General features: G+C 36.4%; 4 protein-coding genes and 1 pseudogene across 10 annotated transcripts; 3 read left to right on the top strand and 2 right to left on the bottom strand.

The window, feature by feature from the left end:
• Nucleotides 1-243: 243 nt before the first annotated feature.
• LOC140837321 (protein NSP-INTERACTING KINASE 1-like) lies at nt 244-6,749 on the bottom strand (annotated as a pseudogene).
• A 138-nt stretch (nt 6,750-6,887) lies between these two features.
• On the top strand, nt 6,888-10,390 carry LOC140836319 (protein FLX-like 2). Of its 2 annotated transcripts, none has more exons than XM_073201747.1 (5): nt 6,888-7,174; nt 7,795-8,400; nt 8,898-9,043; nt 9,251-9,348; nt 9,729-10,390. In XM_073201747.1, exons 2-5 carry the CDS (start codon nt 7,811-7,813, stop codon nt 10,260-10,262), a joined length of 1,368 nt encoding a protein of 455 aa, XP_073057848.1. In that variant the 5' UTR covers nt 6,888-7,174; nt 7,795-7,810; the 3' UTR covers nt 10,263-10,390. The 2 variants fall into 2 exon arrangements, with proteins under 2 accessions (XP_073057848.1, XP_073057847.1); XM_073201746.1 differs by having other exon boundaries at nt 6,889-7,174; nt 8,898-9,049.
• A 2,102-nt stretch (nt 10,391-12,492) lies between these two features.
• Nucleotides 12,493-16,699, top strand: LOC140836320 (uncharacterized). 3 transcript variants are annotated; one of them, XM_073201750.1, is made up of 8 exons: nt 12,493-12,772; nt 12,862-13,010; nt 13,161-13,294; nt 14,156-14,315; nt 14,887-15,012; nt 15,506-16,021; nt 16,114-16,290; nt 16,383-16,699. In XM_073201750.1, the coding sequence occupies exons 2-8, from the start codon at nt 12,888-12,890 to the stop codon at nt 16,554-16,556; spliced, it is 1,410 nt and encodes a 469-aa protein (XP_073057851.1). In that variant the 5' UTR covers nt 12,493-12,772; nt 12,862-12,887; the 3' UTR covers nt 16,557-16,699. The 3 variants fall into 3 exon arrangements, with proteins under 3 accessions (XP_073057851.1, XP_073057850.1, XP_073057849.1); XM_073201749.1 differs by having other exon boundaries at nt 12,493-12,661; nt 12,816-13,010; XM_073201748.1 differs by having other exon boundaries at nt 12,494-12,661.
• Nucleotides 16,700-17,617: 918 nt separating this feature from the next.
• Nucleotides 17,618-20,203, bottom strand: LOC140836322 (uncharacterized). The gene is made up of 7 exons (XM_073201751.1): nt 20,092-20,203; nt 19,649-19,994; nt 18,906-19,028; nt 18,563-18,751; nt 18,398-18,479; nt 18,212-18,276; nt 17,618-18,106 (listed from the first exon to the last, which is right to left on the bottom strand). The coding sequence occupies exons 2-7, from the start codon at nt 19,940-19,942 to the stop codon at nt 17,801-17,803; spliced, it is 1,059 nt and encodes a 352-aa protein (XP_073057852.1). The 5' UTR covers nt 19,943-19,994; nt 20,092-20,203; the 3' UTR covers nt 17,618-17,800.
• On the top strand, nt 20,148-24,853 carry LOC140836323 (uncharacterized). Of its 4 annotated transcripts, none has more exons than XM_073201754.1 (9): nt 20,148-20,387; nt 20,925-21,045; nt 21,188-21,288; nt 22,323-22,448; nt 22,538-22,658; nt 22,763-22,847; nt 23,562-23,675; nt 23,795-23,834; nt 24,501-24,853. In XM_073201754.1, exons 1-9 carry the CDS (start codon nt 20,211-20,213, stop codon nt 24,651-24,653), a joined length of 1,038 nt encoding a protein of 345 aa, XP_073057855.1. In that variant the 5' UTR covers nt 20,148-20,210; the 3' UTR covers nt 24,654-24,853. The 4 variants fall into 4 exon arrangements, with proteins under 4 accessions (XP_073057855.1, XP_073057857.1, XP_073057856.1 ...); XM_073201756.1 differs by having other exon boundaries at nt 23,562-23,640; XM_073201757.1 differs by having other exon boundaries at nt 20,305-20,444.
• Nucleotides 24,854-25,539: the final 686 nt, after the last annotated feature.

Genomic DNA, 25,539 nt, shown 5'->3' on the forward strand with positions numbered 1-25,539 from the left:
AGTGAAAATGAGGGGTTCAAGGCGTTAATTTATAGAGTTGGGTGGGAGAGTTCACTGAGGTGAAAAAACTAGAAATCTTGATGGAGTGTAATTTCTTCTTTGTTCTTATCTAGATCAGATATGATAGATGTTGAATATTTCGAAATATCTTTATTGATTTAGTAAAAACAAATTGATCTTGGATTAGATTTGGGAACAGGATAGCATTTTCATTTGTTTTAAGTATAATCACACAAACTCTGTAAACTTTACTATTGAATGAAGATTGGATTTTCGGTATGCAGCTATGACAAATAAAGAACCAAAAAATTAAACTTTCATTTTATAGCCGTATCTTGTATAAAAACTTCACCTTTGAGAAGCCCTTGAAACTTTTCATCCACGCATAAATTTCTTACCTCGGACCAGAGAGCTCCATGGCTTGAGCAAGCAGTGAAGAATCATCGGTGAGATCCAAAAATCGTTCAGACGAGGAGAGCTCCAGTGTTCTAAACTTGTTTGGTTCTAATATCTGAGATGCTTCCCATCGCTTAGCAAGTCCATCTCCTTCTAGCATACGAACTACTTAAGACATTTTGGGTCTCAGCCCGGGTATATATTGAGGGTACAAAAGAGCCACTTTAACCATTTCTTCTAGCTCAATTCTGTCATAGTTCTTCAAATCTTTATCAACCAGTGTATCTAGTTTCTTTTCTTGATGAAATTTCCTCACCTGAAAACCACAGTTAGAACTAATGAATGTTGTTGAATTTGAGCGGGCAGGTCTGTGTCTACTAAGTTACTAACCCAATCAAGTACTGCTCCTTTCTGATTAGCCGATTTGCTGAACTCCAATGCTCCTTGTCCTGTGATCAATTCAAGAAGAAGGATTCCAAGTCTGAACACATCTGTTTTCTCAGAAGACTGGCCAGTTGACAGATACTCGGGAGCTATATGCCCCACAGTGCCACGTACAGCAGTCGTGACATGCGAATCTTGATGATCCAAAAGCTTTGCCAAACCGAAATCTCCCACCACTGCCTCACAATAGTCATCAAGAAGTATATTTGCAGCCTTGATGTCTCTGTGAATAGTCTTCGGATCACACTGCTCGTGGAGATACAGCAGTCCCCTCGAAGCTCCTAAGGCAACCCGCTTTCTTGTGGCCCAGTCCAACACCGGTTTTGCTGTTTGAGGTGAAATTGCCGACATAAGCAAAGTCTACACAAAAGGGGTTATAAATTTTAAAATATACCTTTGAGACGTGAAGCAACGCTTCCATTCGCCATGTAAGGGTATACTAGGAGCTTTTCTGTTGGCGTCATGCAAAAACCATACAATTTGAGGAGATTGCAATGGACTGCTAGGCTAATCATCTCAACTTCTGTCTGAAATTGCCTTTCTCCACCTGGAACTCCTCCGTCTTTAAGCTTTTTTACGGCCACAGCAGTTCCATCTTGTAGGCACCCTTTATATACATTTCCGATTCCACCTTTTCCCAGAATGTTTTTACTACTAAATTGTGGGTAGCAGTTTGCAGTTCCCTAAACTGAAACCTCCTTAAATTTCTTAGTGAAACTTCCTCACGTCGTCTGTCTGAATTTCGAGTGTGGCCATAATATCAGTTCAAAGAAAGAACTGGAGACGTGAATTTAAATAAGAAAGATCACGTTTATTATACAGACCGCTAACATCAAAGAATTCTTGTTGCTTATGCCTTTGTCTGGTCCACAAAAATAACCCAATCCGAGGATTATCAGACATAGGCAACCAAGGCTGGTTCCAAATACGATGGCGAGAGTGCGATGTTTTGATTTTGCACAAGTAACAGCAGCTTGAAATAATAAAAATCAACATCAAGTTAAATATCGGATAAGGAAGAAACACAAATCAGAATTTAAGTTTCTAACATACTTTGGGAGGTGTTCAAGGCCATAGACATAGGAATAAATGTTATTCCACTACACTGTGGTTCTGATCCTGTCTCACATATAGAGGGGTTCCCCATTACACTGCAGAAATAGGGATTACAGAAACACAAAAAGTTCAACAATCCACTTTCATTTCCAAAAAACATAAAACATTAATATAGGTAATAGATTACTTGAATGTCTTGTAAAGCAATCTAGGAATGGGACCACTCAAGTTATTGTAAGACAAATCCCTGGGTTTATTCCTTCCTACCCCTGCAGGCATATCCAAGGGTCAGAATTTTTTCTGACCCAATTTTTATTTTTTTTAAAAAAAAATTTCCCCATGAAATGGAATCCCAGTCATTGATTCTGGGTGTGGGCACTGCCCCCACACCCAGGATCGAACTTACCTCCCTGAAACAAGAAAAATGAGACATATTTATATCATTATATCCCTGATTATTGGCAAAAGTGTTTGACTGAGGAGAATTACAGTAAAGAAAGTTGCGGCATATTGGCAAGTGACATTGGAATTTCGCCAGATAGACTGTTGTTGTTGAGCCTCCTGATTCATTGAAACAAATCTTGTGAGACTCAAGAATGGAAACATTTCAAAATTTCGATGTCTCAAATTCGTGATTCAGAGGATGAAGTTCACATGTATTGACGGATTTTCAAGTGGCCCAAAGAACGAGGAATGATGCAGTTGAAGGAGTTACTTGAAAGATCGAGTGCTTGAAGTTTCGTGAGTTTTCCAAGTTCAGAAGGGATTGGTCCTGTAATGTTATTATTCTGCATGAGTCTGCAAAATTCCCATTCCCATTACATTTATTTGAAAAACAGCAGCTAGTGACAGAAAATTGTCCTTCAAGAATCATCTCTTACACTTGCATCATCTGAAGATTTGTTAAATTCCCAATACTTGGAGATAAAGTACTAGACAAATTCTGACTTGGAGTACCTCGGCATAATGTGATCAATCTCCATATAAAATCAGTTCTAAATCCTCAAGAACTGAAGAAGAAAAAAAAGAACTGCTTACATTCCAATAACAAGACTTTCGGAAGAACAAGTGACCATAGTCCAACTACATGGATCAACTGCATCCCCATCCCAGTTTTCAAGAACACCGTGGGGATCCCTCAATGCAGAATTTATCTCCGTCAAAGCTTGAACTAAATACATAACAGCCCAGATAATAAAAACAAAATCTTTTTTCAATTTAAAGCCAACTACATGAGATTTTAAATATCGCGTGTCTATCATTTCACTGCCAAAACATCTTGAAAGTACATCTTATTCCATGAATATGATATTTATCTAGTGTGATGTATGAAATATATGACAAATGTGAAGCATATATATTGCTCGATCATATGGGCCCGAGTTGGACATCCCCTTGCTTTGATTTGAATTATGTAAAGAATGCAATGTCTTGTGTATATGAAAAATGTAATAAAGATGACCAATCAAATTTATTTTATTTCTCGATTTAATAGAAGCTCGACGAGGTAAGTAGGGGTCCCAAAATAACAAGAGATATCAAAAAGCAAGTTTGATTATGCATATTCTTATTCTTAAATGTAATAGAACGATATACTTTATTTATTCGACATTTGTATGATAAAAGAAAATTTTTTTCTTTCCTACATTTGAGAACTTATTCGTGTGAACATAGGAAAACCGTTGGATTGAGACGAACACCAAAAGTTCTCCCGATATAACATGGAATTACCGAATTTTCTTGTTTTTTTGCTTTCAATAAATTTGTATAGCATAGAATTTATTCGGGTTTTTCCACATTCAATAAATTCAGAGTTAGAGTTTTGATATAAATGCACTAGTGGTTTATTCCATATTTATGTATGATAAAAAGTACTTTTTATCTTTCTTACATCACTATAATTTCTCACTGCATACGTAAGAAAATCATTAGATTGACATGAACACAAAAAATTCTCCCGATATAGTAAAGAATTACCAAATTTTCCCAGATTCAATAATTTTGAGTTAAAGTTTTGATATATATATATATATATTATTTATTTATTCCACATTTATGTATGATAAATTATATATATATATTTATCTTTCCTACATGGAGATCTCTCCTCGTGTTACTGAGAAAACCACTAGATTTAGATGAATACCAGACATTCGCTAGATATAGTATGAAATTATCGAATTTTTACACGTTCAATAAATTTATGTAGCATAAAATTACCGAATTTTTGCCATGTTCAATAAATTTTGAACTAGAGTTTTAATATAAATGTATACTTGATTTATTCCACATTTATGCTTGATAAAAGATAATTTTTATTTTAACTACACCGGAAGAACTTCTCGGTTTACGTAAAAAAAAAAAAACTATTGGATTTGAGTGAATAATAAAAATTTTCCCCGTGTACAATACAATTTACCATATTTTATCAGGTTTAATAACTCAAGCATAGAATTTACCGCATTTTCTCGCGTTCATTAAATTAGAGTTAGGGTTTGAATATAAATATATAAACAATAAATTTCTTAATGTATTCCACATTTTTTTTAAGGTCAATGCTTGTACTTTATTGAAAATCTAAAATGTCATTTGTTACAAGACGAATCAACCAAATAGGACCAATCTCCCACACAAAATGAGAGGAGGAAGAAATAGCAAAAGAAGCGATTGAGTGTGCAACTACATTCGCCGATCGTCGAATATGGCTAAGTGAAGTGTTACTTAAGGAGTCCAGGAGAATTCTGATATCTGTAGCAATTGACCCTACGTAAATGAGATTCTCTTTCAACCTTGTGACTGCTTGCACGGCTAGTAGAGAATCTGAGGTGACTTGATGAAGCGATAGGTTTCACATTTGAGAGATCTTTAAGCCGCTTTCAATAGCCATAAGTTCAGCATATGTGATAGATTGAGGTTTATTAATTTTCTTTCCAAACGCAAGAACTGGTTGCCCCTCATGGTTTCTGACCACACCCTCCAATTGCATAACAATTTGATTCTTCATTATAGGCTGCATCAACATCCAATCTGAGTTTGTCTTTTGGTGGATCAACCCATTTTCCAGGTGAAGTACACTGGCGAGTTCCCAACAGAGGAGAGAGAGCTAGTCTCGAATGTTGGAAATTATGTAATAGAATCTCACTCCAATCAGTACTAATACCGCCAGAACATTCTTTTTTCGTGTGAATTAAACTCAGACGTTCCGTCCAGGTTGCCCAAGCTCGCATTGCAAACACTTCAAATTCTATTTTACTAATCTTCTCATTTATCCACAGAAAAATATCAAACAAATTCAAATGCCTAAATTGTTTCAGTAACGACCAAAAGTAAGTCTTTTTCCAGCAAGATTTTATTACAGGACACGCGATTAAGGCATGGCTTGTCGAATCACACACGGATTGGCACAATGGACACATACCAGAGACTGGGACATGGTGAGTTAATAAATTTTGTTCTGTTGGTATTATGTCAAGCACTGCTCTCCAACAAAATATCCGAACTTTTGGAGGGACTGAGAGAGCCCAAAGGTATTTCCACCAACTTTTCAAGCGAGAACTCGAGGTAGAAACCGGAGAGTCATAAAAGCCCATAGCTACCTTGTACCCATCTCGAACCGAGTATTTTTCGTTCGGATCAAAGATCCAATACCGGTAGTCATCATGATGTGTCGAAGAGATAGGAATGGCTAGGATCTTTGCAACCAGGTAGTCCGGGAAGTGCTGGCGAACCACCAATTCATTCCATTTTCGATTCTCAATAAGATCTTTAACCAACATATTATTATTTTGCATCTATGTAGGAATAGCACAACCCCAAGATCTTGGTATCCATCTATCTCTATTCAATGTAATTCTGGCTCCATCTCCCACATGTCAACAAACTCCCTGCTCTAGTAAGGGTCTGCTCCACAGTATGGAGCGCCAGAGGTACGAAGGGTTATTACCAAGGCCAGCAGCCATGATATCTTGGTGCTTGAAATAACGTGCTTTAAGAACACGAGCTACCAGAGAGTCTGGATCCACAATGATACGCCATATCTGCTTAGCCAAAAGAGCCTTATTAAAGGTTTCCAGATGGCGGAAACCCAATCCTCCCATGCATTTAGGCAGACAAAGAGCTTTCCAAGTTTTCCAATGCATCTGATTCTTCCCCGCATCAACACCCCACTAGAAATTTGAGCATTCACGCTCAATCTCTGCACAAATCGATTTAGGGATACAAAAACAAGACATAGCATATGTAGGGATAGCTTGTACCACCGATTTTATCAGAGTCTCTTTTCCACCTGCTGAGAATACTTTGTTGCCCCAACCTTGTATTCTCTGTACAGCTCTTTCCACTAAATATCTAAATTGTAGCTTCTTGTTTTTGGTGGAGAGCATTGGGAGTCCCAGATAGATATCATGACCTTGCACCATTGAAATAGCTAGGCGTGCTTTAATGTTCTCTGCTAGTTGAGCATCTGTGTTCGGGCTAAAAGACAGTGAGGACTTCTTAAAGTTAATAAGCTGTCCCGAGATCCTTTCATAGGATAATAGACAATTTCTTATAGCCTTTGCTCTGAAGAAAAAGAGGCTATCATTTGCAAAGAATAGGTGAGTAATAGCGGGGCAAGAAAATGCAATACGAACCCCAGTTAATAAGCGACGCTCTTCCAGAGATAAAATAGCACAAGAGAGTCCATGTGCACATAAAACAAATAAATAGGAAGAAAGAGGATCTTCCTGTCTTAAACCTCTGCTCGGAATGACATTACCAATTATATCACCATTTAAAGAGAAAAAATATTTGACAGTACGAACGCACCTCATGATCTTTTCCACCCATATTGGTGAAAAGCCAAGTCTTAACATCATACCTTCAAGATGAGAAAAGCCAAATCTTAGTATTCCACATTTATGTATATGATAAAATATAATTTTTGTCTTGAAATATAAAACCAATCTCCAGTTTTTAATATCTCGTAAAGTCGACTTCACACACCATTTTCTCTTTTGATGAGAAAATTTAGATTAAAATGGGAAAAATAAATCTGTACCAAATTGTCCTCTTTAGCGAATAATCTCTCATATATAATTACTACTATCGGAATTAAAATGGATTGATAACTCGACGACGCATTCAGATCAGCCCTTCAATTTTTTCAGATGTTTCCTGCTACAATTTACCCCTCCCTTCTTGCTGGGGTTTAATTCAGATATTTGAAGACTGATTTTTCGCAGGATAGCTGCTTTGCTTTTGCTTTTAGCTCCCAATCTGTCAGTTCCCATCAGATCAGGTAGAGACCCTATTCGCGAAAATCATCCTTTGTTGATTTACCTTTCATGCAGTTATTGTTTTGTATTCAGCTCTGTGTTCGTTTTAATATGATTTTTTTTAAAAAAAAAAAACTCGCGATTTGATAGTTCTAGCCTCTAGGCGTGTATAGTTTGCAATTCGACGATAACGTCAGTTCTCGGTTTTGTTTTGGTTTTTAATTTTATATTAACTTAACGTACCATGTGGTTCTTTTTTTTATATTGTTTGGATGGTAATTTGATAGGTTGGTTCTTTAGATATTTGTGAAACTGAGGAATTGATGCAAATCAGTAACAGTTTAACTTGAGTTCATAGTCAAGAATATTATAATATTGTTTAAGAAGGCTTCAATGTTTGAAACAATTGATCTGTTAAAATCCATTAATCTAGTTCTTTACCTGGTTAACGTAGTTTCCCTAAAATTTTGAAATTTTTATGTAAATTATCAAATTGTGCCAGTTTCACCTCCCTAATGTGTCGAGACTCCCCACTTAAACCCATTTCACACCCCCACCCTCGACACAGTTTTTAGGTGGTCTGTGCTGCTTGTTTTGTATGGGTATGTGGTTTTTAAAAAAAATTGTATATCTCTATTCGCAGTGCCAAGTGGTTGTTCATGATAAACAGTCAAGTTCAGCAGCTCATTATGTCAAGCCAAGGTAGAGTCTTTCCTCCTCACCTTCGTCGTCCACTGCCTGGCCCTGGTGCAGTGTATCCCGACCCTTATAGTTCGGCAATTCCTCCACCAGCTGCTGGTTTCCCTCCTTTTGAAATGTTACCGCCTCCTGAGGTAATGGAACACAAGCTTTCTGCTCAACATATTGAGATAGAGAAACTTGCTACGGAAAACCAAAGGCTAGCGGCTACTCATGGGTCTCTAAGACAAGATCTTGCTACAGCCAAGCATGACCTGCAATTAGTACATTCTCACATCGCGGATATGAAGTCTGAGAAGGAACATCAGACCAGAGGAATTATGGATAAAATTTCAATGATGGAGGCTGAACTTGAAAGTTCAAAGCGCATTAAGTTGGAGTTGCAGCAATCAAGGACTGAGGCTCAGAACTTGGTAGCTGTGAGGAAGGAGTTGTTTGCTAAGGTGCAGCAGCTTACTCGTGATCTTCAGATGGCTCACTCTGAAGCACAACAGATTCCTTGTCTGATGTCTGAGCTTGACAGTTTGAGACAGGAGTATCAGCATCACAGGTAGCCTTTTCTTTTCTTTTCTTTTCTTTTGGTTGAAATAAAAGATTTAAAATTATTGAATCTCAAAAAAAGACAAGGTGAGAGACCAAAAATGTCTTGGTTGTGCTGAGTTTAATCAACATGCACATTTCTATGTATAATCTTTCTGATAACTTCCATTTCTAGATTCCTTGAAGAAACAACATGAGTTGAATTATTACATCTTTTGAGTTTGTTTTCGTAATTTTTTCTCTAGTTTCAATCTTGCATTGCAGATAGTATTTTTGATGTTATGGGAGAATGCAAGACAGAAAAAATGCCTCGGTTGTGCTGAGTTCAATCAACATGCACATTTTCTACGTATAAATATTCTGATAAATTCCCATTTCTAGATTCCTCTAAAAAACAACATGAGCTTAATTATTACATCTTTTGAGTTTGTTTTCGTAATTTTTTTTTTCTAGTTTCAGTTTGGTATTGCCGATAGTATTTATGATGTTATGGTCGATTCTGTACAGGGCTACCTATGATTATGAGAAGAAGTTGTATCATGATCATCTGGAATCTCTTCAAGTGATGGAGAAGAACAATGCGGCAATGACGAGAGAAGTGGAAAAGCTCAGAACAGAGTTATCTAACTCCGCAAACTTTGATCCTCGAACAGGCATAGGTATTTTCAGATTTATTTCCTTTTCATTATGTGTGCCATTTCAGGGGCAAATCTAAGAATTTGCATCGAGGACAAGACTTGACCTTTTAGAAAAATTATAAATAAAATTTGAACTTGTTTTCCAGACTCCCTTACCAGGTCTGCCCGGACCAATGTTCTTTTCAGTTTTTTGGGAGCTCATGCATTGCCATGATATTGCAGGAGGGTCACATGTTGGTTCTGCTGGAACTGCTGGATACAATGGAAGTGTTCCTGTGGCGAACTATAACCCAACCCAAAATACCTATGGTGCTGCTCAGGTATAAATCAGCTATCTGGAACAATTTGATCAATAATAGCTCGAATAAAATCAAGATGGAGTTCTGTTATCATGCTGTTTGAAAGCAGAAATTGACCATTTATAAACCATTCGTCTACATTATTCCATTACTGGACCAAGAAAGTGGGATCATTTCTCACTAATACCCAAAATGTGATCATTCCTAAATAATTCCAAAAAAGTGATCCCTATCATGTATTGAGGCCTATTCTACCTTCTGATTGTTTTATAAATTTCACATCTTTATCTTGGAAGTAGAAAATTTTGTTTTTTCTTAGCGTTCAAGGTTTCTCTGTTCATTTGGTTTTTTAGCATCAACTTCTATTTTTGGTTGTTTTCTTTACTTGTTTAATGCAACAGGGTCAAAGTCCCTTTATGGGAGGTATTACTGCTGCCAGTGCTGCTGGCGGGGCATCTGTTAACTATGATCCTTACAGAGCCCACACTGGAGCAGGTTATGATACCCAAACAGGCAACACTGGTGCTGTTTATGACGCCCTTAGAGGACCAGCCGGATCTGCTTACAATGCTCAGAGAGGACCAACCGAACCTAGTTACGATGCGCAGAGATACTCATCTGGACCTAGTTACGATGCTAATAGATGGCCATCAGGACCTGGATACGATGCTCAAAGGGGACCAGCTGGAGCTGGTTATGATACCCAAAGAGGACTATCTGGGTCCAGTTTTGGTGGACAAAGCGGAGTTAATTATGATATGCAGAAAGTCCCGGGCCACGATGCATCATCAAGAGCTACTACAGGGGCTCAAGGACTGGCACTGACGAACAATAATGCATCTACTACACCGAGCATGAGGGGTGGATCAGAGAATGATTCGGTGGCCACTAAGTGGAAACCCTGCTCGAATATGAACTTAACCTCTTCTATCTGAGCAATTAATCTGTACTTTTGTGGATTGGATGGCGAATTTCAGAGGGATCCCCGAACCATTTGTTGTTGAGATTCTATGACACACATTCGTTTTCATTATAATCTGGTGAATTTATTTGGTTTATTTTCTTGAGTGTGATATGAATGAAATTGTTCAAATTTTTTTGGCAATTTATGTAGAATAAATCGCGTCATATATTAGCAATTGCGTTTAAATACGTGTGGTTATAAGAATCGAGAAATGAATTACATATTAAACATTAAGGGCAGTTTGGTAGGTAATATAAAGGTTGGATTGATTATGAATAAGTTGTTTGCTTCAATTATTAGATTTGACATTGACTATTTCCTCGACAATTTTACTGTTTGTGGTGGAGAATAAATCCATGCTTCCAAGAATGATAGTAATTATCCGGCCAACCCCAAAAAGTTAAATCACCAAAATACCCCTGATGCTTGTCACTAAGCTTCCTACGCTTTTTAACCTCCCTACCAGCCTCCTTTGGTGGCCGCCCCCCTGCGCTTCCCAGCCACCTGAGAAAGTCCACCACCTGCTACAATCGACGCACCACCAGTAACAACCCCAAATGCCATAGAACTCACTGTCCCACCATCAACAGCCGCCAACCCTCCCCCTACATTAGCCACCTTACGTGGACGGCCACGGCCTCGGCCGTTCCCGACCATGACAGGGGAAGCAGCGTTCTTCTTAGGCCTTCCCCTGCTCCTCCCAACAATAGCCTGGACGCCACCCCTTACTTTCGGGCGACTCCGCCCGCGTTTGACCTCACTAGGGGGCCGTCCACAGCCTCTTGGGATCCCCCCACAACAGGCCCAAAAACCGGAGCAACGGCAACATTCATCGACCCCAGTAGCGCAGTAGCCGCATTCTGCAACTGAGGAGTAGTATGTCACACAGGGTTCTCATTCTTCACGGACGAACGGAAGGGAGAGGGTTTGGTGTCTGATTTTTGGGAGAACAGGCCATAGGTTTGGGGAAGAAAAACAATATTGGAAAATAAAATAAATATTAAGATGAAGGGTATTTTGGTCTTTATCACACTTATCATGAATTTATCTATCTTCTTAATTTCACACCACATATGATATTACATATCTCTCAAATTAACTATCTTATCATATCAAACATTTATTAATCAAATTATTAATCATTCAATTATCACGTCCTACAAACCAAACGAACCCTAAATCTAATCCATCTTCCCAAATGTGTACAATTGTTATTATTGTAGTTTTGTACTTTACTCAGGGGGTGTATTCAATCTAAACTTTTAATGACTTTTTTTAAAAGGTGGACTTTTGTGGAGTTGATGGATTTTGATTGACTTTTATAGAATCTCATGGAATTGTAAAACATATTTCATAGACTTTTATAGACTTTTTTTCAAGATTTTTGTAGACTTTTGTAAACTTTTGTAAACTTTTATAATTGTGATTTATTTTTTTATTAATTTCTTTTAAATAATTATTGGACATGTATAACCTATTAAATTTTAAATTTTTTTTATTTCATGAAAATGTAAATAAATTTTACTTATTTAAAGGTTAAATAAATTTAATTTGTGAAAAACGAAAAATGAACTATCCAATTTATTGAAATCAAAATTTCAATTCTTTATGTCAATTCAACATATTAATGAACAATATTTTTATAAGTTCATAATAAAATTTTATTAAAATGAACAATTTATGAAATACAATAATCATAATGATTCAAGAAAAAAACAACAATTCATCTATTTTTACACATAAATATTGGCAATATAATAAATTCAAGATTGACCAATCATACCTTTGAATAGAAGAAATTTTTTTGAGAGAGAGAAGAACCCTAGAGATGACTTGAGATAGAAGAGAGATAGCGTATTTTTCAAAAAAGAAAGTCCATCAAAATCTTTGGATATGTGGAAGAATATTTTAGATTTTCTGCAACTGTACATAAGGCTTCAAGGTTTGTACATGAATAATAAAATAAGAATCCTTGAAAATCTATGGATTTTTTGGATACCTCTTGACTTTTGTAGAGTTTTAAAAAGTCAAGTTTGAATACCACATGACTTTTTAAAACTCTACCAAAATCCATGTTGAATACCACTAAACATATATAGAGTCATTAAAAGTTTAGATTGAATACCTCTAGATTTTAAAATTCCATAAAAGTCATTAAAAGTTTAGATTGAATACACCCCTCTCAAAGTCTTGTAAAATGTAACACGGGTTGGGCCGACCCAAAACCCCACATACGAACCAGTATTTGTGACCCGACCCAAATCGCCAATCAAATTCAAAATTAAAAATAAAATCCCATTTTCCCGGCACAGAGCCACTCTACAAACGTTCCCACCATAGAATACGAATCGCTTCAGCGTCGATCCAAAGGTAAAAAAATTCCAAACATCAGCTTCAATCTTCACACACATGCAAATTAGCAAGCCTACATTAATTTTCTATGAATTTTTTGCATGATATCTTCGTCGATTGGATAAATTGGTAAATTTTGTCAGAGGTTTCAACCTCCCGTTTTCATTTCTAGGGTTTTGCTATGATTATGCGTTCTTAGTTCAAGAAATTTGTCGCAGAATACGAGCCTTTCCCTTCGAAAGGTATGGAATCAGTGGTGGCTACAGTGAGCGGATACCACGGCTCTGAGAGATTCAATCTTATTAAACTGATATCTTTGACCGGTGCTAGTTACGTTGGCAACATGAGTCAATCTATCACGCATTTGGTAGGATTTGAATCCATCTTGTATATTTATGCAATTCGTGTAGGTAGTCAATTACTGCTGTGAGGTTGAGTTCGATTTGTTTCTTTTTTTTTTAACACACATATGTGTGTGTGTGTGTGTGTGTATAAATTGAGTGCTTTTGCATCACAGGTGTGCTGGAAATTTGAAGGAAGAAAATACGAGCTTGCGAAGAAGTTAAAGACGGTGATAGTTAGTCATCGCTGGATTGAAGATTGTGTAAAGCAAGGGCGTCGAGTTTCGGAGACTCCATATACCTTTCAGAGGTATGGTCTGTTCTAATGATTGGAGATTATGTTGGTTTTATTATGATCTTGTTTTGAGGACCCTGTTGTTTCGAATGGTTGTTGTGTTTTGTTCTTTCACTTGATATTTTTGCAACTAATATTAATTTAAGTGAAGTCAAATATATTTGAGCTGATTGGTGTTTCTGGTGAAAAACTGCGAATGATGCACTTTTCCTGTATGTTTATGCAAGATGTTGTATATCTATTATCTAAGGATGTGCAGCATTTAATTGAAGGGCGATAGGAATGGATCAATTGGTCAAGGAACAAGTTATGTGCTGCAATATGGAGGTAGCTGACACATGTATATCTAAGCTCTATGATCAGCTCATGGATCACTGATTTTTTTATGAATATTGATTATGCTTTCGTTTGCTATTTAGTTTTACAAATTTTTCATGTAAAATTCTAAAAAGCAAGCCATTGAAGTTAAGCATTTTTAGAAAATACGGATGCCAATGATTATGCATCATTACATTGACTACACATTTGTAGATATATCATCACATTATAATGCCGGCATTTTGAAAATTTACCTACTTCCTAAATTCTTATTATATTACTGGCCCTGAAAACTTGTGACTCCTGCAGGATTCGTTTTGTAAGAAATCTAGGTAATATTTGTACTGTTTAATGTAATGTAACAGTTTTTTCTATAGCTTCCTACTTCCCTGCATTTAATTGAATAATCATAATAAATTAGTTAGTTTGTTTTGTGCACTTATGTGAACAACATATGGTATGGACTGCATATAATTGTTAGGAGTTTTATCAAGGATGACTTTTTCTGTGTAGCATGTTTACAACCCTAATGAACAACATATGGTTGATTTTTTGTAGTGGGCAAGAAGTAGGAACATTGTCTCCCAACATCTCATTAAGGATTAACCAAGCTCGTGTTCAATCCAAAGTAAGAAAGACCTCAAAAGAACCTTTGCTTGATATTGAAGATGAAGAGGCTAATACTGATCCATGTTCTGGCTTCAGCTTTTCTAATGAGGTTTGCAATCTGACATTTATTTTTTAAGCTTTTTTTTTTAAATCGAGGTTTCATTTTTGTCTTTGTATTATTCTTTCATGGATCGTAACACTGAATCTAATATACTCATTACTGATCCGAGCATACATAATGCATGCTTTATTCATTGTGCATCGCTTTGCTACATTTCCTGCACAATATATTAGAGTTTTTCAAGAACCAATTTATGTTGGTTTTAATTGACTATATTCAGAAATAGTAGATTATTACACTTTAAAGAAAAGCAAATTATTACCTAAAGCATTAAAGGTAGCCCTTCATGTCTTGTCATATTGATGTATGCACAACATTATAAATTTTTTGGGCTAACATATTTTCTTCTGCAACTCACCAATTCTCTCTCATGGATAACTTCTATTTGCTATGCCTTTGGCTGCACTTTGATGATAGTTTTGAGGTTTGTCAATATTCTTGCTGTTTCAAATTTCTTATGGTTCCTCTATATATCTTATAACTGTATACTGCCTTGTTGGCATTATTTTTATGCTGATTTAATAATAATAATAATAAATCTTTACCCATGTTGATGCAGTACAACCATGGTTCTATCAGACCAATTGGGAACCGGAAAACAACTGAAAAATTCTCAAGAAAGGACTACCCTGGAAGCAGCAAATGTCAACTTGAGGCTGTCAATTCAGAGCCCATGGCTATAGAGGTATTGAAACATGCATACAGTTTTTGGGTTAATTGATTACTCACAAGAGCAGCCGCAGGCTGTTTTCTCCTGTCTAAATTAGCTTGAACAGTTACACCCAGTGATAAGGTATGCATTCCCTTTCGGAAAAATAATAGCTTCTGCCTTTTTCACCATACGTCTAGGTCATGGAAGTCAAATTACTATTGCTTGCTCAGGTAGTGCCAGGCCTGTTTTCCTGTAGTGGCAATCAAGTTTTCAGCTTATGTTTCACATTAAATTTCATGCCTATAATATATGTCATTTTGTCCTTGTATATTTTTTGGTTATTTTCACCAAACCTTTTTAGCTTGTTATAATTGAAGCTTATCTGTGTTTCCTCCTAAGTATGCCACCTGACAAGTTATTATAATTTGTTCATACACCTGACAAGTTATTATAATTTGTTCATACTTTTTTAATGGTGTATTTCATAATTAGAATGATTAACTAAGCGCTTCTGAGCCGCTTACAGGAAAAAAGGAACTCCACTTCATCAAAACGACATTGCAAAGGTAGTAGACTAGTTAAAAAGCAAATCAACATGGTGGATTTGGCATCAACTTCAAAGTTCGAGCGAGAATGTCAGGTGGTGAAAGTGCTTCCTGAGGACAATATCAGTGAAATTACGTCATACAGTTCAAAGGTTGTGATGCACCAAAATGCTTCTAGCGGGCACACATTTGACATAACATGCCCTGGGAGTCGGTCGAGCAATAATGATTCTATAGATGTTAAAGAGGTTGAGGTTGTGAATATTGACAATGAGAACGATTGTAACCGTGATGCTCCATGTTTGCTCAAACCTCCAGAAGAAAGTCTTGAAGTAGATCTAGATGATCATGTTGACAATCATCGTGGTATGATACATCCTATGCCAACAGAGTTGTCGTGTGTCATATGTTGGACAGATTTCAGTCCCACCCGAGGGGCGCTGCCATGTGGTCATCGTTTTTGTTTCTCATGCATACAAGACTGGGCAGATCAACTGGTGATCACGTGCTATTCATTGATAATTACTATCTAGTTTGTATATGTTTGATTCGAATCCTTCTCGATACTAACTGTTATTATTCTTTGCAGGCTTCCAAAAAGAAGCCCTCCACATGTCCTCTGTGTAAGGCTGGTTTCATATGCATAACCAAAGTTGAAGACGCCCTTTTTTCAGACCAGAAAATATATTCGCAGACAATCCTGAACGACAACTCAAAAAATGATGTATACATCCTTCCTGATGAGTCATACCATCTCCCTAACAATGTACACGTTTCACTTTTTTCTGTCCATATTACCTGTTATTGGTCTATTCTCAAGCTCATCTAAGTATTTTGTTATTCTTTGATGTTGTGTAGCCATCGGTGCATGTTTGTTTTCAATGCTCCAGTAGAGAACCTGTGGACCTCCTTGTGCGCTGTCATTACTGCCAAATTCGATGTGTTCATTCTTACTGCCTCGATCCACCTTTGTTTCCATGGATATGTTTCCAATGCAAGGATCTACAAATGCTCTATCTTCATAACCGATAGTTCACTTCGTCTTTTATGCAGCGCATGCTCTGCTCTATTCGATCATTTGCATCCCTTTTTGCACAAGGTTGAGTGTGTTTTACGGCTAAATCTATAACGGTAATCAAATTTCATAGATTTAATCTATTGATTTTTGTTTTATCGATCTGTTGTGAGTTTGTGGTTTCATTTTACCTGAGCACTGTGACAATGAGTGCAGTTGCATGCGAGGGCAATCTCCGAACACAATTGTCTATCCAATCTTTCAAATTGCATTTTGTCTGTAGATTGTACGTCGGTAAATAACTAGCATTTCTAAATAAATATCAAATATTTAATATCTATCGATAATTATTTATTTATGTTAATGAAATATGAATTAAATTAAATATTGTGAAATACAATTTTAGATTCATGCAGTCTCCTTTCTACATAAGTAGCATATTACTCGCTCATTTCTTGGAACATGGAAGATTCATACACGGGTTAGCATATAGGTGTAAGAATACCCATTTGGCGGGGATATCTAAGTCATTTGCCAATGATTGCGTGAATTGATGTTTGCCTTGTCCTATGATTCTTGGAACGATATTCTGCAAGAATTGTTGAGGAGACAGACAGGAAAAAGATTATTTGGATAGTCAAATTGATTTCATTTTATCTGAGAAATTGATATCTATATGTCCACGAGTTCGTTGGAGTACGTGAAGAAATGAAGAATGGTAGTGGTTACATCCGATGTAGATCTAACTCTTTCAAATTTCTAATTCGTGGCATGATTTATGCTCATTAGTAACTCGTCGATTTGAGTTAGGAACGTGACCGTTAAATATTTATCTTTAACTAATTAATTATTCGAACAAGTTCACTCTATACCTTTGCTAAAATTTTGTAATAAGAATTTTTACACTATACAATAATTCAATACTATACTGTAAGTTGTCCTCAATCACGAGTATGTATGTATTTATTTATTGCAATAAACAACTCTTAGGAATATATTTTCACAAATTATATCAGTTTTCAAAATCTATGTTTAAATACCATTACACAAGATTTTTGAGTTAAAACTAGGCTAAAATAAACACGTGAAATAATTAAATCCCTCTGAAAGCAGAATCAAATATTTCATTAGGCAACCTCATTAAGCATACACCAGTTTATGAACAGGCAAGTGAGAAGCAAGTGTAAACAAAATTACGAAAGTACTGTCTTCCACCAAATGGACACATTCAGGGTGCACAGTACATATGGTAAAATATGTTCTAGAATGAAATCTTGATGAATACCAATATATGTAAAACTAGGATGTAAAGCACAAAAGCAGACCTGAGAAGCATCAACCTCTGTAAACTCTCGCTTCGACCTGCTGTATGGACAGGAAGCCTGTGATAAGTGTCAACGTTGTAGTCTGAAGACATCGGCCCCTTGTCAGACCCACTTCGTCCAACCCTATTTCTAGCTATATTTACATCTGTACTGCTGCTCTCTATTTGCCTCGATAGCCTGTTTACCTTTTCCAGTTCCATTGTTCTGAGATGAACTTCCTGGACGAGGCCTTCTGCTTGAGCCTGAAAATGCAGGAAGAAACAAATGTAAGAGGACATTAACACCCATTTCAAAATTTATGAGGAAATAAAACCGCGGCAGCACTAAATATGAAGAATGAATTTAACCTGTTTTGCAGCAAGTTGTTCGATTAGGCTGTGAAGCTGTTTATCCAATGCCTTTTCTCGCTGACCTGCAAGGGATTGTTTTAGTTAATGGGAAGAAGCAAATAAAAAAAATATTAAAATGATTGAAAAAAGTTCCTCAAAATCTCTCATTTTCTAAAATTTGATATTAACATGACAACAATATACCTGGAGTTGGTTGTTTCAATGCATTATCCTGGACCTGCTGCCACTTTTTCTCCAAGATTTGAACTGCATCTTCCAGTGAAGCCTACAACAGATAAGAGAGACAGCATTTTAAACTATCAATGCACAAACACAGGAAAAAACATATATCATTAAACAGGAACACACCAGTTCCTTTCTCTTGTCTTCCAATTTTTCTGTTAATGCAGTTTTCCGAGCTTCTGTATCTTCTTGGGCTTCAACTTTTGATTTAGATTCACTGAGCATTTCTTTTGATTCTTCTGAACTGGTAGCATCCACATTAGTTTGCGCTCTCTGCAACTCAGCTCTCAAGTTCTCCTCAAACAATTGCATTTCCTTAATAAAAAGAGAAAAATTTAGGCATGCAAACATATAAATGATAAAAAAAAGTTGGCCGACTGAGACTTCCAAACATCCTACTAAAGTAAACCCAAAGCAGTGGAAAGAAATGATAGTATTGCTATTGCCCGCAACACACATATAATCTGACCTTCAACTTACTTCGAAGTGCATCTGCTTCCTGCAGCTTTTCCTGTATTTTAATTTCACAATTTGATATGGCATTTTCATACTCCTTGTTTTCTTCCAGTAACCTGAGTTCTCTCAGTTGTACCTTCAACAAATATCACTTGTACAGGTAAGCTTTCACTGTGTGTAAAGCATCTTTAAATCCATCATTTCTGCACGAAGTTTCAATCTACCGGGTAATAGATGACAGCAGGACAAATGAAACCCCGGGACGTGAAGGCTTTGGAGGAAAAAACTTAGAATTCACTATAACTATTTTTATATATATAGAACGTACACTGACTTTCCTGTTACACGTTCCTGGATAGGCACTGGATGACAGTCTCCCGGTAATCATGATTTTTTTAAAATTTAAAACAAACGGATGGAATGGAGAATAAAAACACGAATTTACTGAAAACCAGTATTCAATAAATTACTCGGACGACGCGATGAACCAATTTCAATTGCATTCTATCAAATTTGTAACCGCATCCCACTTCTCATACTGTGTACTGAATTTTTCTATCATAAGCGACATGTTCATGGTCAAAAACATGTTTTCCTAACATTATCCTCGTCGTCAAGAAAAATAAGTGCATAAGCTCGCACTTCATATGCCAATCGATTAAAAAAAGAGAATAATCAACGAAATCACAAAGAATACGGATAGCATGAGACAGTTCTTACAAAAATAAAAGTCAAAAACTAAAAAGTGATGAAAACCTGTTGTTTCGTGGTGGAGTGGGCGTTAAGCTGGAGGGCAAGGGCGGAGTTGGAGGCAAGGGAATGTGCGTGGAGGTGGGGAAGGCGCTGTGAAATGTCCGGAGGAGGCAGTCTCATCCGCAGATCTTGGATCGAGCCGTTCAGATAAGCTTCTTTCGCGTCCAATTCCTGAACGTACCTCTGTTGTTCAGGAGTAAAGATGAGTGGGATGGAATCAGGGTTGTTGTCTTCGTCGCTCCGCCGGCCGACGCCGCCTCCCACCACGTCCGCCGCCCAGGCTAGTAGTCCCGACATTGCACTTTCTCGTTTGTTTCTTGGTAAAGTTGTAGTCGGTGATTTCCCAAATCTCAACTTCCAAGGGACGTATTATATTTGTAATTTGCTTTGGAAAAAACAATTAAAAAAATAAATAAAAAATATGATATAAATGGAAATAACCGTACACTAACTAGAGAAGAGCCTGCGGCGAGGGTTATTCTGGAACAATCGAAAGTGAAGAGTGAACCGGTAGCTTTCAACTGTAACATTCCATTTACATGTTATCTCTTTGGGAGATAGAACGATGGTAGGAGGAGGAGAGGATCCACAGAAGCTGAAGCGGATTGCGGCCGCAGCGTACGATTACGATAACGACCCTCGTTGGGCAGATTACTGGTCAAATGTCCTTATTCCGCCTCAAATGGCCTCCCAAGATGATGTCGTTAACCACTTCAAACGCAAGTTCTATCAGCGCTACATCGTAGGATTCATTTTTCATTCTCTTCAGTCAATGGAAGTTTATTGAATATGAATCCGAGTATGATTCCTCTTTCATTATTCAATTGATTATAATTTTGAGGATCGCGTGTGAGAATTTATTTTTGGACCAATTGAGTTCAGGGGATATTTAGGTATAATTTGGGGTTCGAATACTTTTCTTTTGGGGTATGACTGCTCAAATAAGCATTAGACATAGGACCTGGCTGAGGGTTCTCTTTAAATGTTATTACTATTCAGGTTTTCCACCTACGTAAACTGATTTGAGACTTTTTTACGGTGTTACATCGTTCTATTTGGTTACAATAGTATAAATGTGGCATTTAGTTTTGGTTGTTCGTGATAGCAACGGGGGAGTCGACCTTGTACTTGTTGCTTGCTGTTGCAGATTTATGGGTATTGTTTTTCCCGTACCGTGTACTTGTTGCTTGCAGCTCTACATAAGAATGTTGATGCTTGTTGCTTCTCTGCACTGCTACTTGAAATATCATTTTTTGCTGATATGTAATATACTGTCCAGGATCCTAATCTAAATGTTGAGTCAATGGCTGCTAGTATCACATCACAGCCAGAGAGAACAGCAGCATCACAAAATTCTTCGTCATCTATTCCCAACAGTAGTACACGCCGTCAGAGTTCAGGTATGAATATCCTTCATCATTATCTCTGAGTGATATTGCATCTATCTTTAAGTTTGTAAAGAAAAAATGTTGCAGCTTCGTGCTTTGTAGCGATATTTCCGACATAGTATTTTGAGTTGAAACTATTAAATTCATCATGTAGGGGCTTCTAATAGAACTGCAGAGACCTCAACTACTCCACCCCGTAATTCTGCATCATTGCGCTGGGATCGACAGACTATTCAATTTTCGGTTAATGCTTGGGTATGTATATATATTTTGATCATAATTCATACTGAATTCTTCTAGGCAGATGCAAGTACAAAGGATTTTGTTGCCTAGAGTTTGAGTTTATAATATCAACTGCTTCATACAACATACAAAAATGTCTATGTTCTATGTTTTGAAAACTCAATACTAGTTAATAGTGGCAAAAATTTGGGAAAATAACAATGCCTGATAAGACATGACCCAATTTGGTTTTCTATTTGATGCAGATTATCTTATGGTTTTATTTCATTCCGGTTTCATGTGTGCATTTTGTATTAGAGTAAATTTTTGATGATTTTTCTTATGCCAAATTGGTCAGGTTATGATTTGTAGTATTCCTAAAATTTCACTAAGAGTTCTTGTTGATTTCTAAGCATATATATTTCATGTATGAGTATACGGGTGATACTTGTTAAACCTGGACCTCTGAGGATTTTTCCAATGCTTACAGCTGTTATCTATCTTAAGTAATGCGATACTTGTTAAACATAACCCTCTGATGACCTTTTCAGTTGCTTACAGCTGTTATTAAGCGAAATTTTCTTACATGAGATATATAAGTTATGTAACAAAGTAGCAGGAGGGTGCAGGTGGCTATTATAATTTTCGCAGTGACTTTTTCTACGGTTACGAGCTGAGCTATGGTATTTTTAGATGAAATTCCTGTCGTATTTGGCTCAACCTTTGATGCAATTGGATTTCGCATATGCAATACATTTGACTGATATTTGAAGTTTTATGGTTCCTGTTCATGTATCAGCTCATACTCTACTTGGCTAATATCATTTTTTTTTTAATTTATAACTCTGCATCTTGGTGATTTTTAGTCACGCCTGACAAATTTCCATTTTTTATTTCGGCTGAATTGGAGGCTCAAAATTCATGCAATTAATTTGCCAAATTATTTTAGTTTTGAGGCAGGATGGTGGATTGAGTGTCATATCCAACTTTGAGAAGTACATCCATGTGGTTGACACATGAAAAATTGTTTTTTCTGTTATATTCTCTCGTTTCTTTTTTTCTTGCAGGTTTTTGTTGTGGCAGTTCTTGCTATGTCTCCCATCATACCAAAAAATCTATCAAATCGAGCTTATCGTCTTTCTTTTCTAGGGATTGCATGTTCTTCTGTGTCCTCTTTATATTCCCTTTATGGGGTAATGTCCTACTTATTTTCTTCATTTGTTCTGTTACACGATTTATGTTATATTTTCTATTACTCACATTCACGAATCATAATTTGCAGAAACCTAGAGCATGGAACTTGCAGGCTCTTCAAGTATGGTTTCAGTCGGTGGTTGCTACCAAGGATTTTATTTACACTGTTTACTGTCTCATTTTTGCATCTTCACATCTGCGCCTCAAATGTGAGGATGGATTAGACAGTCATAATTTGTTTCTTGATTTTGTTTGCTTGCTATATTTTGTTGCTCTTGGCAATTTGTGTAAGTTTCTATTTTCCTTATTTCAGTTGCCTTGATTCCCATTTTATGCCGGGCCCTTGAGCATGTTGCTAAGTTCTTGAGGCATAACTTTGCTAGATCATCTTTGTACCGGTAAGAAACACATGTAGATTTTACATCAGTTTTAAATTTCTAACAATGTGCTTTTAAGATTGAGAAACCGAAACTGCCTGATGTTTGCTTTTAAATGTCTTCTTTTTTTTTATGGTCACACGGCAACACATCAATATTTGTCATGAAATAATTTGAATCACTTATATATATATATATATTTGGAAGGGAGGTTCAGAATTTTTTTAAATGTTTGATTTGATTGAGAATGTTAAATACTTGAGATTAAAGAAAAACGAGCAGCTGTGGATTCAATAGTCGCAATTAATTATTATTGCATGAAATTAACGACATTTATCTTTAATGATCTTTTTCTAGCTGCGGAAAGTTTGTTTATGTTAATAAGCATAGTCCTATTTTCTGTCCTCCAGTGATTAATGCATGTGGAGATGCGATCTCATCTTACATCTTTTTCTAGAATGAAAACTAATATTTAGATCGAGTTTGTGATTTTTGCTAACAAACCTTATAGGCTTGGCAACTTCAGTACTCAAGTGTTTACTCACCTGAAATCATGTTTAGAACGCCTGATGAAATGCCGCAAATAGTCGAGCAGTTTTTGGATATTCTACTAGTTATGTTTTGGTTTTGTCGGTGACCTGACTGAGATGGTGGTCGCCAACGACTTGATGTTCTCCTAATGATGAACAAAGTGTTCCCTCTATGTGTTTATGACTATTTTTTCGACGCCCACAGGAAATACATGGAAGAGGCTTGTGTTTGGGTCGTGTCAAACACAACCACCCTTAGCATTTTGTCCTCCCGAGCTGAAATTGTACTTGGTTTTCTCCTGATCATAGCACTTTTTTCGTTAGTACCTCACATAATTTCCCTTCTTCAAGCTCTTTGTTCTAGTTCCTATTATTCTGCAATTCGTTTTGTAAACTTGTCAAGGCTTATACTTTCTCAATTGTGAAATTCTTTATCAGGTGGCAGCGCAGTATTATACAAGCTTTTATGTACTGGCAGGTATATATCAAGTTTCTTGCTTGAATATGAAACTTTTTAGGTACTTGAGTTTCTTTGGTTATTGTTGCAAATGATGGTAGTTAACTGAAGTGACCTACAGATACCGGGTTTGAACAATATTAAGGTGATTTTTCTCCATTTGACTTTTCCTCGTTTTTTTAGGTATTTTCTGTTTCTTTTGTGGTTATCGTGAGAGTGATTCCGATCTAGATGGACCATATGCTTTAAACATTTATCCAACACAGTCGTTTGAAGGCACACCCTAAATAATTGTTTCTTTCCGCACGACCATTCATACATCAGGAGGCTTGATGTGACATTTTGAGTTGACACTGCTTGCTGATCTTTGTATAAGAAAGAGGCCCACCACAATAAAACTGCTTTTTGTTTCTGAAAACATTGCGCCAAGTACACATTTTGCGGGTCATCATTAGCCTAACAGTGTTCCAAATACTTGATTATTTTCGTCTGTTCATGGAATAGGGAGATTTGGTATTGTTTTATTGGTCCTATTATTATTATTATTATTTGGCTGGGAGGGGTGGATTACTGAAGGTTTGATGTCACCTCTTACTGAATGTTGTCCTCCTATATCGACAATTTTCTATTTTTTTTTTCACTGATGAAATCTCTTATATTATTCTTACTTTTTTTATTTTCTGGCAGCTCTTGAAGCTTATGTACCATGCTCCTGCTACTGCTGTTTACCATCAAAGTGCATGGGCTGATATCTGGCGGGCCATAAATCCGTTAATCCTGCTTTATGTTCCATTCTTGAGCACTCCAATTTCTACCCTTCAGAGATGGTGGTTTATGTGAGTAGTCTGGAGTCAATAAGAAAGCAGAGAGGGGAAAGAAAGAGTCATAGCTTACAATTTCACCGGTTTGTTGGACTTGATTCTGAGAAAGATCCTTGGGCGTATGATTGGCTAGTATCTGATGAATAACTTTGTTAATATTCACTTGGGACGCACTTTCGACTTTTACTATTTTGATCAAATGGACTCTACGTTAGAGCACATTGCCATTTGTTGCTTTTCATGCGTTCGGTTTGCCGAAAAAATAGGTTCAGCAACAGTCTTGTCTTAGACGTGGTTTCAGGTTATGTTTTACGAATTTACTTCTGAATTCCGATGCATTCAGTACATATGCAAGTTCCTGTGTCAATCGTTTCCTCTAGATCAAGATTATTATAGCACTCACTTTGTATGATGTACACCGTTTCATGTATATTTTTTTATTGATCAATCTTTTTCATATATTTATGTATGTTTTATTTATTGTTTTAGCTCCAAATATTGGAAACATTTACGCCATAATGCTTTTAACAAACCTTAATAAATAAAATGCCATTTCCATTACATTTGGATCAAGCATGGAAATGGTTTCCTGGGACTTTTTATAGATCATATAGACATGTCACGGACTTATAAAATTGACCCGTGAGACGATATATTAGAAGTTTTTGTGATTTTTTTAAAATATTTTTTAAGATGTCAAATTTATTTATTTTTACATTTTATATCATATTTAATATTTTTTTACCAAATATTTTTTAAAAGTTATATACTCCAAAATCCTTCATAACTTTATTTAGAAAATAAGTAAAAATTGGATTGAAATGCACACGAGCAACTTATTAATAATATGTAATAACGTGATTCAGTAGGATCAAAGGTAATGCATTTAATTGTATATTAATTAT

This window comes from Primulina eburnea, chromosome 7 (assembly GCF_022965805.1).
Source record: "Primulina eburnea isolate SZY01 chromosome 7, ASM2296580v1, whole genome shotgun sequence".
NCBI lineage: Eukaryota > Viridiplantae > Streptophyta > Magnoliopsida > Lamiales > Gesneriaceae > Primulina > Primulina eburnea.

Bases quoted from the DNA above. Each gene is read 5' to 3' on its own strand.
- LOC140836322 (XM_073201751.1), bottom strand. From the start codon at position 19,942: ATGTCGGGACTACTAGCCTGGGCGGCGGACGTGGTGGGAGGCGGCGTC. The intron at 18,752-18,905 runs GTCAGATTATAT...CTTTTTATTAAG, and splicing joins CACTTCGAAGTAAGTTGAAG to GAAATGCAATTGTTTGAGGA. The intron at 18,277-18,397 runs GTATATTGTTGT...AATCCCTTGCAG, and splicing joins ATTGAAACAACCAACTCCAG to GTCAGCGAGAAAAGGCATTG.
- LOC140836320 (XM_073201750.1), top strand. From the start codon at position 12,888: ATGGAATCAGTGGTGGCTACAGTGAGCGGATACCACGGCTCTGAGAGA. The intron at 13,011-13,160 runs GTAGGATTTGAA...TTTGCATCACAG, and splicing joins GTCAATCTATCACGCATTTG to GTGTGCTGGAAATTTGAAGG. The intron at 14,316-14,886 runs GTTTGCAATCTG...ATGTTGATGCAG, and splicing joins GCTTCAGCTTTTCTAATGAG to TACAACCATGGTTCTATCAG.
- LOC140836323 (XM_073201754.1), top strand. From the start codon at position 20,211: ATGGTAGGAGGAGGAGAGGATCCACAGAAGCTGAAGCGGATTGCGGCC. The intron at 21,046-21,187 runs GTATGAATATCC...TTCATCATGTAG, and splicing joins TACACGCCGTCAGAGTTCAG to GGGCTTCTAATAGAACTGCA. The intron at 23,676-23,794 runs GTTAGTACCTCA...ATTCTTTATCAG, and splicing joins CTGATCATAGCACTTTTTTC to GTGGCAGCGCAGTATTATAC.
- LOC140836319 (XM_073201746.1), top strand. From the start codon at position 7,811: ATGATAAACAGTCAAGTTCAGCAGCTCATTATGTCAAGCCAAGGTAGA. The intron at 8,401-8,897 runs GTAGCCTTTTCT...GATTCTGTACAG, and splicing joins CAGGAGTATCAGCATCACAG to GGCTACCTATGATTATGAGA. The intron at 9,349-9,728 runs GTATAAATCAGC...TTAATGCAACAG, and splicing joins ATACCTATGGTGCTGCTCAG to GGTCAAAGTCCCTTTATGGG.